The sequence below is a fragment of the Misgurnus anguillicaudatus genome, chromosome 23 (genome assembly GCF_027580225.2).
Source record: "Misgurnus anguillicaudatus chromosome 23, ASM2758022v2, whole genome shotgun sequence".
Taxonomy (NCBI): Eukaryota; Metazoa; Chordata; class Actinopteri; order Cypriniformes; family Cobitidae; genus Misgurnus; species Misgurnus anguillicaudatus.
Window position 1 is genome coordinate 20214780 of NC_073359.2, and position 12543 is coordinate 20227322.

General features: G+C 38.2%; 2 protein-coding genes and 1 long non-coding RNA gene across 8 annotated transcripts in view; all 3 read left to right on the plus strand.

Annotated features, from left to right (window-relative positions):
* LOC129453745 (interferon-induced protein 44-like) overlaps window positions 1-12543 on the plus strand; it is a 69387-nt gene that overhangs the window by 34252 nt on the left and 22592 nt on the right. Inside the window, exons 1-5 of one of the 6 annotated variants that reach the window (XM_073861916.1) lie at window positions 10604-10761; window positions 11179-11706; window positions 11840-11918; window positions 12040-12229; window positions 12313-12465. In XM_073861916.1, the coding sequence (XP_073718017.1) occupies window positions 11184-11706; window positions 11840-11918; window positions 12040-12229; window positions 12313-12465 (945 nt within the window). In that variant the 5' untranslated portion in view covers window positions 10604-10761; window positions 11179-11183. Of the gene's footprint in view, window positions 1-10603; window positions 10762-11178; window positions 11707-11839; window positions 11919-12039; window positions 12230-12312; window positions 12466-12543 lie in introns of those variants that run through there. The other 5 variants (XM_073861911.1, XM_073861913.1, XM_073861912.1 and 2 more) reach the window with 5 other exon arrangements.
* On the plus strand, window positions 835-7337 carry LOC129440979 (uncharacterized). The gene is made up of 28 exons (XM_073862331.1): window positions 835-859; window positions 947-1047; window positions 1174-1270; window positions 1645-1768; window positions 1904-2028; window positions 2116-2216; window positions 2366-2459; window positions 2859-2982; window positions 3118-3242; window positions 3330-3718; window positions 3947-4111; window positions 4190-4242; window positions 4396-4462; window positions 4549-4601; window positions 4755-4821; window positions 4900-4955; window positions 5105-5240; window positions 5325-5380; window positions 5531-5669; window positions 5748-5803; window positions 5952-6018; window positions 6103-6158; window positions 6305-6392; window positions 6476-6558; window positions 6658-6727; window positions 6813-6868; window positions 6999-7086; window positions 7170-7337. The coding sequence occupies exons 1-28, from the start codon at window positions 835-837 to the stop codon at window positions 7335-7337; spliced, it is 2829 nt and encodes a 942-aa protein (XP_073718432.1).
* LOC141359452 (uncharacterized) lies at window positions 7358-7845 on the plus strand. The gene is made up of 3 exons (XR_012365897.1): window positions 7358-7407; window positions 7558-7636; window positions 7713-7845. It is a non-coding gene; the product is annotated as an uncharacterized lncRNA (long non-coding RNA).

Below are 12543 nucleotides of genomic sequence, written 5' to 3' on the forward strand. Positions count from 1 at the left end.
GTGAACCGAGCAGTCCGCATCAGGATGCTGAGGCTTCGGTGAGGTCCGGTATGATCACGCCACCTCCTCCAGAGTCGACAGCAGAGGAAGCCTGTAAGTTCATACATTTTCACCTGTAATCTGTATAAGTTCAACATTATCTGTGACTGATGTTAAAAAAAAAACACTGAGTGAAATGTGTGTGAGAGAGAGAGATAGAGACACCTTTAGCCAAAGGACTTTTTAAATGATTCCTTAATCATTCCCTTATGAATACTGATCATTACTTTTTGCAGTTAATGTGTAGTCGATGTGGTTTTTGTAGGATTGATTAATAATAAATGAATTTTTTCTGAAAATAACAATTATTTGAAGCTTTGAAGTGTTTTGCTGTCCTTTAACACACTGCCACTAAATCTCAGAATGACAATCCTGGACGATATGCTGAATTAAATGATGACGCTTGGATCCTTAATTTTTATCTGTTCTTTTCACTTATAGGTCCAGAGGAGAAAGCTGTGGTCGAGGATGAAGACTTTGAGGAGGGGGGTCAGAGTCTTCATCCCACCATGAGCTATCTTCTGAGTCTGGTACAGGCTATGACACCAGGTCTCTCACCAAAGGGTAAAATAAGACTTACACAACATTAAAACTCTTTGTAAAGGATGTCTGTAATTATGTGTCTTATATCAGAGCTGTACATTTCCAAGATTTTAGCTCTAATTTACTGACTTATTGCTTTGATATATTTTAAGGAGTTCCTCTGTTGTGGATATCTGTAGGGAGGTTGAAGCCCTCAGCATCCAACCAGCACCTCTCTCTCTGCCTTGGGTCGGCCAGGTCCCCAGAGCTGGAATGAAGCTACCAGCTCCCGTGGAAGGTGTGGACAGACTTGATTTAGTATATTTGTGAAAATAATTTCGTTGTCATCAAGTTGTTTCATTTAACCTCTTTGCTTTGTTCTCAGAGGGTTCTCCGCAGTTGAGTGACCTTTCTTACACGGTGGACCACAATGCTTCATATGAGGTGTCCACACCTCCATCCGCCGAGGCAGCCGGCACACATCAGGTGAGATCCTGTCTGCTTGTGTCATCTTCAGAGAGTTTTTATAGAGATGAATTATGTAATTTCAAAAGTAAAACATTACATTTCAATACCAACCAGAGTGTTAACTGATGATTGTGTGATTTCTAGGAGGATGCTCACGACTCGGTGACATCCGAAGTGAGTTCATCTGACGGAGCCGCCGCTCCTCAGACTCCTGCGGTGCCTGCGGTGCCAGAGGAAGCCTGTAAGTTCATACATTCTCACCTGTAATCTGTATAAGTCCAAAAATATCTGTGACTGATGTAAAAAAAAAAACACTGAGTGAAATGTGTGTGAGATAGAGACACCTTTAGCCAAAGGACATTTTAATGATTCCCTAATCATTCCCTTATGAATACTGATCATTATTTTTTTGGAGTTAATGTGTAGTCGATGTGGTTTTTGTAGGATTGATTAACAATAAATTAACATTTTCTGAAAATAACAATTATTTGAAGCTTTGAATGTTTTGCTGTCCTTTACCACACTGACACTGAATCTCAGAATGACAATCTCGATATGCTGGATTTAAGGATGATGCTGGGATCCTTAATTTTTATCTGTTCTTTTCACTTACAGGTCCAGAGGAGAAAGCCATGGATGAGGATGAAGACTTTGAGGAGGGGGGGTCAAAGTCTTCATCCCACCATGAGCTATCTTCTGAGTCTGGAACAGGCTCTGATATCAGCTCTCTCACCAAAGGGTAACATAAGACTTACACAACATTAAAACTCTTTGTAATGGATGTTTGTACTCATGTGTCTTACACCAGAGCTGTCCATTTGCAAGATTTTAGTTTTTAGCTCTAATTTACTGAATTATTATTTTGATATTTCAGGAGTTCCTCTGTTTTGGATGACTGTAGTGACGTGGAGCCACTAAGCATCCAACCAGCACCTCTCTCTCTGCCTTGGGTCGGCCGGGTCCCCAGAGCTGGAATGAAGCTACCAGCTCCCGTGGAAGGTGTGGATGGACTTGATTTAGTATATTTGTGAAAATCATTCTGTTGTCATCAAGTTGTTTCATTTAACCTCTTTGCTTTGTTCTCAGAAGGTTCTCCGCTGTGGAGTGACCTTTCTTACACGGTGGACCACAATGCTTCATTGGAGGAGTCCACACCTCCATCCGCCGAGGCAGCCGGCACACATCAGGTGAGATCCTGTCTGCTTGTGTCATCTTCAGAGAGTTGTTATAGAGATGAATTATGTAATTACAAAAGTAAAACATTACATTTCAGTACCAGCCAGAGTGTTTCACAGAAACTTACGCATAACCTAACTGATGATGATGTGATTTCTAGGAGGATGCTCACGGCTCCGTGAGGTCCGACTCTGATGTGAGTCCAGCTGATGGAGCCGCTGCTCCTCAGACTCCTGCGGTGCCAGAGGAAGCCTGTAAGTTCATACATTGTCACCTGTAACCTGTATAAGTCCAACAATATCTGTGATTGATGTTCAGTGATTTACAGAGTATGAAAAAAACACTGAGTGAAATGTGTGAGAGATAGAGACACCTTTAGCCAAATGACTTTTTAATGAATCACATACTAATATTATTCCCTTGTGTAACCTCATCATTATTTTTGCAGTTAATGTGTAGTCGATGTGGTTTTTGTAGGATTGATTAACAATAAGTGAAAATTTTCTGAAAATAACAATTATTTGAAGCTTTGAAGTGTTTTGCTGTGCTTTACCACACTTACACTGAATCTCAGAATGAACATCCTAGACGATATGCTGGATTTAAGGATGATGCTGGGATCCTTAATTTGTATCTGTTCTTTTCACTAACAGGTCCAGAGGAGAAAGCCGTGGTTGAGGATGAAGACTTTGAGGAGGGGGGGTCAAAGTCTTCATCCCACCATGAGCTATCTTCTGAGTCTGGAACAGGCTCTGATATCAGCTCTCTCACCAAAGGGTAACATAAGACTTACACAACATTAAAACTCTTTGTAATGGATGTTTGTACTCATGTCTCTTACATCAGAGCTGTCCATTTGCAAGATTTTAGTTTTTAGCTCTAACTTACCGAATTATTATTTTGATATTTCAGGAGTTCCTCTGTTTCGGATGACTGTAGTGACGTGGAGCCACTCAGCATCCAACCAGCACCATTTCTGCCTTGGGTCGGCCGAGTGGTCCCCAGGGCAGAAATGAAGCCTGCAGCTCCCGTGAAAGGTGTGGAGGCACTTGATTTAGTTTATTTTTGAAAATCATTTTGTTGTCATCAAGTTGTTTCATTTAACCTCTTTGTTTCGTTCTCAGAAGGTTTTCCGCAGTGGAGTGACCTTTGGTTTACGGTGGAACCGAAGGCATCTCGTGAGGAGTCCACACCTCCTCCCGCAAATCCACAGCCTCCAACAGGGGTCCTCTCCTCCCCTCCTCCTGCACCTGCTCCACAGCCTCCAGCAGGTGTCCTCTCCTCCGCTCCACCTGTACCTGCTCCACAGCCTCCAGCAGGGGTCCTCTCCTCCCCTCCTCCTGCACCTGCTCCACAGCCTACAGCAGGAGTCCTCTCCTCCCCTCTTCCTGCACCTGCTCCACAGCCTGCAGCAGGGGTCCTCTCCTCCCCTCCACCTGCACCTGCTCCACAGCCTCCAGCAGGGGTCCTCTCCTCCGCTCCACCTGTACCTGCTCCACAGCCTCCAACAGGGGTCCTCTCCTCCCCTCCTCCTGCACCTGCTCCACAGCCTCCAGCAGGGGTCCTCTCCTCCCCTCCTCCTGCACCTGCTCCACAGCCTGCAGCAGGGGTCCTCTCCTCCCCTCCACCTGTACCTGCTCCACAGCCTCCAACAGGGGTCCTCTCCTCCCCTCCTCCTGCACCTGCTCCACAGCCTCCAACAGGGGTCCTCTCCTCCCCTCCTCCTGCACCTGCTCCACAGCCTTCAGCAGGTGTCCTCTCCTCCGCTCCACCTGTACCTGCTCCACAGCCTCCAGCAGGGGTCCTCTCCTCCCCTCCTCCTGCACCTGCTCCACAGCCTGCAGCAGGAGTCCTCTCCTCCCCTCCTCCTGCACCTCCTCAGCCCCAGGCGCCTCCGTCCTCTCAGGTAGATTGTAAGCATTATCAGTGAAAATATTAATGAAAAAGTATGTAAATGTATTAAACATGATTCTTTTATTTACAGCAAAACAACACAGACGCTGTGGAGGACATGGAGGTTGATGGTTCATCTTCTCAGTAAGTTTATCAAAGTCTCTTTAAATTCATCTGTAACCAGTCTAGTATTAAGTTTAGATGTGTTTTTAAATCTTTTACAGTAAACGTAATTTTTTTTATTGTTTAAATGTTTTTAGAAAAAGTTCTTGACAATATATTTTAATGTTTTTTTAGACCTTCACCTCCAGATGGCTTGGCAACTCCGGTTGCGCCTCCTCAACCTCCGCCTTCGTCCTCTCAGGTAGATTGTGAACATTATTAGTGTCAATATTAATGAAAACGTAGTTTCATGTAAATGTTTTAAATCTCTGATTGTTTTACTTACAGCAAAATACCGCTGACGCTGTTGAGGGCATGGAGGTTGATGGTTCATCTTCTCAGTAAGTTTATCAAAGTCTCTTTAAATTCATCTGTAACCAGTCTAGTATTAAGTTTAGATGTGTTTTTAAATCTTTTACAGTAAACGTAATTTTTTTTATTGTTTAAATGTTTTCAGAAAAAGTTCTTGACAATATATTTTAATGTGTTTTTAGACCTTCACCTCCATATGGCTTGGCAACTCCGGTTGCGCCTCCTCAACCTCTGCCTCCGTCCTCTCTGGTAGATTGTGAAAATTATTAGTGCCAATATTAATGAAAAAGTATGTAAGTGTATTAAACATGATTGTTTTATTTACAGCAAAATATCACAGACGCTCTGAAGGACATGAAGGTTGAGGACAGTTCCTTATCTCAGTAAGTTTATCAAAGTCTTTCTAAATGCATCTGTAACTAGTGTGGTATTACCTTTAGCTGTGTTTTTAAATCTTTTACAGTAAACTTTTTTATTGTTCATATGTTAGCAGAAACAGTTCTTTAACATTTTATTAAATGTGTGTTTATAGACCTTCACCCTCACATGGATCGTCGGCCGCAGTTGCGCCTCCTCCAGCAGGGGTCCTTTTCTTCCCTCCTCCTGCACCTGCTCCACAGCCTCTAGCAGCAGTTGCACCTCCTCAACCTCCGCCTTCATTTTCTCAGGTAGATTGTGAACCTTATTAGTGTCAATTTTAATGAAAAACTAATTTCATGTACATGTATTAAACATGATTGTTTTATTTACAGCAAAACAACACAGACGCTGTGGAGAACATGGAGGTTGAGGACAGTTCCTTATCTCAGTAAGTTTATCAAAGTCTCTCTAAATTCATCTGTAACCAGTCTAGTATTACGTTTAGTTGTGTTTTTAAATCTTTTACAGTAAACTAAATATTTTATTGTTTAAATGTTTGTAGAAACGGTTCTTAACCAATTTTTAAATGTGTTTTTAGACATTCACCTCCACATGGTCTATCAGCCGCAGTTGCGCCTCCTCCAGCAGGGGTCCTCTCCTCCCCTCCTCCTGCACCTGCTCCACGGCCTCCAGCTGCAGTTGCACCTCCTCTGCCCCAGGCACCTCTGTCCTCTCTGGTAGATTGTGAACATTATTAGTGTAAATATTAATGAAAAAGTATGTAAATGTATTAAACATGATTGTTTTATTTACAGCAAAATATCGCAGACGCTTTGCAGGACATGAAGCTTGAGGACTGTTCATCTTCTCAGTAAGTTTATCAAAGTCTCTCTAAATTCATCTGTAATCAGTCTAGTATTACCTTTTAGCTGTGTTTTTAAATCTTGTACAGTAAACTTTTTTTATTGTTCAAGTGTTAGCAGAAACAGTTCTTTAAAAAAATGTAAATGTGTTTTTAGACCTTCATCTCCAGATGGCTTGGCAACTCCGGTTGCGCCTCCTCAACCTCCGCCTCCGTCCTCTCAGGTAGATTGTAAACATTATTAGTGCCAATATTAATGAAAAACTAGTTTCATGTAAATGTATTAAACATGATTGTTTTATTTACAGCAAAATATCGCAGACGCTTTGCAGGACATGAAGCTTGAGGACCGTTCTTCTTCTCAGTAAGTTTATCAAAGTCTCTCTAAATTAATCTGTAACCAGTCTAGTATTACCTTTAGCTGTTTTTTTAAATCTTGTACAGTAAACCTTTTTATTGTTTAAATGTTAGCAGAAACAGTTCTTACAGTATCTTTATTTGTATGTGTAGACTTTCACCTCCTCAAGGTCAAACACCTCCTCTTGCGCCTCCTTCTCTGTCTCCGTCCAGGAAGCGTCGGGCTCCATCTCCTCAACAGGTAGATTTAAACTGAAGCCTTTAGCAGAACTTAATGTTAATTTCAGTTTGTTTTAATATATGTGTATTAAATCTTAATTACAGCAAAATAATGGAGTCAGAGATGAGATGGAGCCAAAACCAAAGAGGGCCAAACTGTGCTTAACAGCAAGCGATCTTAAAGCTCAGTAAGTTTATCATTGTCTGTCTGTTTTAGACTTTACCTTTTTATTTGCACAAATGTTTACAGAAACAGTTCTTGACATTATATTTAAATGTGTTTATAGACCTTCACCTCCCAGTAGTCTGTCGGCCACAGTTGCGCCTCCTCAGCCCCAGACGCCTCCGTCCTCTCAGGTAGATTGTGAACATTATTAGTGTCAATATTAATGAAAAACTAGTTTCATGTAAATGTATTAAACATGATTGTTTTGACTTACAGCAAAAAAATGCAGATGTTGTTGAGGACATGAAGGTTAATGACCGTTCCTTATCTCAGTAAGTTTATCAAAGTCTCTCTAAATTCATCTGTGACCAGTCTAGTATTACGTTTATATGTGTTTTTAATTTTTTATTGTTTAAATGTTAGCAGAAACAGTTCTTACAGTATATTTATTTGTATGTGCAGACTTTCACCTCCTCAGAATCAAACGCCTCCTCTTGCGCCTCCTTCCCTGCCTCCGTTAATGAAGCGTCGGGCTCCATCTCCTTTACAGGTAGATTTAAACTGAAGCCTTTAGCAGGACTTAATGTTAATTTCAGTTTGTTTTAATATACGTGTATTAAATCTTAATTACAGCAAAATAATGGAGTCAGAGATGAGATGGAGCCAAAGCCAAAAAAGACCAGACTGTTTGGGCCATTGGATGAGGTCACGCTTCCTCAGGCTCCCTCATCTTTTCAGGTAGATTTCACCAAAGCCCTAAACATTATTAGTGACAATTTCATTATGAATTTAATTTATTAAATCTATGATTGTTTTATTTACAGCAAAATAAAGCCGACGCTGGGGAGGTGGACTCTTCTTCTGTTTCTCAGTAAGTCTTTATTTCAACCTTAACCTTTGTTATATTACATTTAGTTTTTGATTTGAGATCTTTTATGATGTTTTAGATCTTTTAGTGATCTTTTAATTGTTTGCTGATGCAATTCTCACAGTACTTTTATATTTTTTTATCTAATCGCAGTCAGCCAATCCAGCAAGTGCCCGTCTCTCCTCCTCCTCAGCGTCGCTGTCTAAAGCGTCCGGCTCCTTGTACTGCTCAGGTAGATTTATACCAGTGAATTTGATTGTTTTTTTTAGTTATTTAATGTCTTATATCTCTGTTCGCTTTATTTGCAGGAATTATCTGAAGACATGGTCTCTCCATCCAAAAAAGCAAGACTTAACGGATTGATTTAAAAATACCAAGAAGAGGAGCATCAACCTCACCTCCTCAAACCCCACCGCAATGTGGAGAAAAGAAATAAAAATATTTTTTTATGAAACAGAGACTAGTGCAGAAAACAAACATTATTTGTGACACATTCATTATAGTTATTTATTGTGACAAACTTAAATGTAATGTATATGTAATCAGGTTTTACCAACATTTCCATCACCCACTAGAAAGCAAGCTTACTGTAAACCTTATAAGACAAAGACACAAGTTAGGTTGAAATCACTGGGAGAGAAACTTCACTAAAGTTTCTACATTCTGCTTTAATTCCTATAGTAACACTAAGCAGGACAGATCACAGATTAGTTCAGGCAGTAAACTGTAAACTAACTTAAAATCAATTCAAGATCTTTACATCTTCTAACTGAATACAATCTTAAAAGATCAGAAGGTTTTAGAAACGTCTCCCTACAGCTTATGACGTATACTGTAATATATCAGATATTTCTGACTGCAGCAATAACTTAAACGTAACACTTATTTTTATTATTATAAGCAAACATGGAAGTTGATCGGTTATGACATGGACGGCTAATGAAAACTTGACCGTAAATCATTTCTGAAGAGTTTGTTTTTTAATAAACACAGTAAATAATCTTTTATTTAATATCTAAAGGTGAAAACATCTGTAAGGTTTACACTGTAAGAGAGATCTGTACATGAAGTGTTGACTGTTAATGTGTGTATATAGCACATGATTCACATTGTTTTCTTTATCACATTTCATGCAGGGATCTTGATGGCCACATAAAGGAGGTGACCTATAAAGCAGCACAACATTTTATTCATCTGTTTCAGAGGTAAGTCATTTTATTAAAAATGTTACTTTGTAAAGTCACTGTTTTATTATTATTTGAAGTCATTTGAAATGATAAACATCCAGTGATGCTCTGAATGAACTGAGATTTATTCATAAAAACATTAACACACAGTGTTTCTGCTCATCTCATGTTATTCTTGATAGAGTAGTTTTGCATCCTTTATCTCTGAAGAGTCTTTAGTTTGATCAGATTTATAAAAGACAGATCAGCTGAACCCCTGGAGGTGAACCGCAGACGGAGCGAGTCAAGAGTTTAGTTAATGACACTAAGCTTTATGGGATGTCTGCGCATGCGTGCACTTATGATGAGGGTTCAGCAGGCATTGAAGCACATATAATAATGTTAAAGCAGTTTTATATCATTTACACTTGCAAATATCGATTGATGTCTATCTCTGTCTAAGAAAATGTATTTTTTTATTATTTGAAAATAAAATATTTTTTAATAAAATTTATTGTTATGTGATTTGTTATTGGACTAAATATTGTACATAATTTTGTTAATTATTAATATATCTTCAAGTAGCGGTGGATGAATAAATTAAACACAAGTTACAATTCCATCAGTTAATGAATGTTACAATGCAGTACATTTCCACATCAATTCTGTCGATTTATAAACAAACTCATCGCTCTCTTTAACTTATTAGATAATATGAAATGAATCTCAATTTATAATAAATGTGTGTGTAAATACATTGTCATTATTGAGCCAAAAATGTTAACATATGATACTTAAGTGATAATGCTGACATGATACAGTAAATGGGTATAACAGATAGAAACACGTGATGCTAAATAGTAATTGATTATTTAATAAGGGACAGAACAGAAGTTAGGCGTGTGCATTTAAAGGGATAGTTCACCCAAAAATGAAAATTCTGTCATAATTTACCCTCATGTTGTTACAAACCTGAATAAATGTCTTTGTTTTGATGAACCCAAAGAAAGATATTTTGAGAAATGTTTGTAAGCAAACCATTAGTGGACCCCATTCACTTCCATAGTAGGAAAAAAGTATACTATGGAAGAAAATGGGGCCCACAAATGGTTTGCAAACATTTCTGAAAATATCCTTCTTTGTGTTCATCAGAACAAAGACATTTATTCAGGTTTGTAACAACATAAGAGTGAGTAAATAATGACAAAAAAATATTTTTGGGTGAACTATCCCTTTAAGCTGACCCACACAATGATACAGGTCTTTCTTTTCACAGATTCTTAGTGTCCTCTGTACATTTGGGATGTAGTTGGTCTTTTTCTAAAGCTAAAGATATTTGGATACATTAAATGATAAAGGACATATTAGAACATAAAGAACATGTTACTATGGGCACTAATGTAACATTTCCATCCTCCACTTCTGTCACAGCAGATTGTTCAATGCTAATTAATTATTATTATTATTATTATTATTATTATTATTATTATTATTAGTGTAGTGTACTGAAAAGCATTACACAAAATTATTGAAAATCTGTTAGGACTGTAAAGTTTGCAGTTGCTCTAAAAAACCATAGCTCTCCATTCCTGTTCCTGGAGGGCACCACCTGTCCTTTAAAATTCAGTTCCAACCCCAATCAAACACATCTGAACCTGATAATGATTATTTACTTATGAGATATTTCCAGCATGACACTTTTCTCCTATTATTTTTAATTAATCATACTTTTATAGATTTATTAAATGTAACATATGATGTATAGATAACACGAAAGATCCTGTGTAGTGTGACAAAGATGTGTAATATTCTTCAAATAAGAAAGGATTTTCACGTAGGTTAGGTTAACATCATTAAAGTATATTCTACTACTCAATACTCATAATAACATGATCATCATACAGCAGATACTACAAATACTGTGTTTAATTATTTTATACTCAGTTAATGCTGTGATGCCTTTCATTCACTTTTTCATTTCAAGTCAATGTTTTTCTATTACTTTTGTACGAATTCCCTGCGGTGCATTCAGTAACCGCTAGTGGGCGTAACAACAACAAACTAACGGCACGAATAGGAAACACAGACAGAGGGAGAGAAAGAGGGAGACTGCTGGAGATTCATCTGCTTTATTATCTACAAACTACAAGCATTTCATTCATTCATGCATAGAGACTTTTCATTGTGAAAGGTAAGACAGATTGTAGGTCTAAATATTTGTTAAACATTTAATGAAAAGGTTGTTTATTTTATATGATTATTTTAATATGATATGAAACGAACATTTTATCGTAATGCTTTAATTTCAGTCCTAAATTCGCTTTTTATAATATTTTTTTTTAATAAGGTAAGTTATATTTTAACCAATCATAAGAGCAATGTTATTTGCACTCGCACTGGTTTCGGTTTCGTTTGTTGTTAAATAGACAAATACCTGGAAGAAATCTGAAAAAATGCAAAACAAAGCTCGGGTCCTTAGGAGGACATATAACCATTTCAGCAATATATTACAGCAACCGTTACATGTTTTATTTATTTATTTATTTATTAATATACATTTGGATTTGCTTACATGTTAATGTATATTATCTCTTGTTTTGTTCTTCAGGACACATGGCTTACCCCCTCTGGACCAAAAATGACTTCCTCACATCTAGCTTAACCAATATACAAAAGCAGCAGCTCTGTGTGTTGTTGGGTGATGTGGATCTGACTCTTCTCTTCAAAGCGTCTGTTCATGGATATAATGCTGCTGCTTTCCACCAGCTCTGTGACCGTCAGGGTCCAACTTTACTCGTAGCCTACAACTCTTCAGGCCACATATATGGTGGATATACGAGTAAAGATTATACTCAGTGTTGCCAGAATATTATTGATTCTGAGGCCTTTCTTTTCTACTTTCCTACTCATGGCGGGAACCCTGTCACCATCAAAATTAATCATGGATTTGTACGGATTGATGACTCAAATGGGCCCAGTTTTGGCCGAGAGTTATTCTTCATGCATAAAAATCAACCTTATGTATATGATGAGAGACAGATGGGATATAGACGCGGCACATTTAATTATAATCCCTCAACTCTGTATGGAAACGACGCTCAGCTTTGTGAATGTGAGGTGTACAAGGTGAAGAAGAGTAAGTCTATCATCAGAAAAAAAGTTTTATCACTACTTCTAATAATAATAATAATAATAATACATTTAGGACATACATTTAATAATTTATTATCATAGTTTATTCAAACATATATTCAATATTTGTCTTCCAGTTGTTAATCCTACAGTCCCTCAGGTCACTGCAGGTCCAGTCAAGGAGAAGCCATGGAGAAATATTCTGTGGACAGAAAAGTATGTTTTCACAAAATGTTGTTTCACTCTTTTGCTCATTTCATAATCTGCAACTGCTTTGTCACGCACTATTGATACTTGATAGTAGCAAAAATTAATTGTGCACTAACTGCTATTGTAGACAAAAGCAAGACCTCATGAAGTGCATCAAAGATTATAAACCCCTGGTGTCCTCTATGAACCGGGTTCGAATCTTAATGATTGGTCCTGTAGGTGCTGGAAAATCCAGTTTCTTCAACTCCATTAACTCCATCTTCATGGGTCGCATGACCAACATGGCAGGATCTACAAGCACCAGTCTCACCACACAGGTGCAATAAAAGCTTCCTTTATTAAAAAGAGTGTTAAATATCTTTTCATGACTTATAGTTTTGGTCCCTATATTCTCTTTTAGTTTCGCAGATATCCACTGAAAGATTGCCGTGATGGAAAGCCATTGCCATTTGTGTTGTGTGACACTATGGGACTGGAGGAGCAGACAGGTGCAGGTCTGGATATTGAGGACATCAGCAGCATTCTTCAGGGTCTCATACCAGATCGATATCAAGTAAGATAAACATTAAGATGATACTGTTGTATCCAAATGAACTAGTTGAAGTTTTATGTTGGTTCTTAATGTACTTTA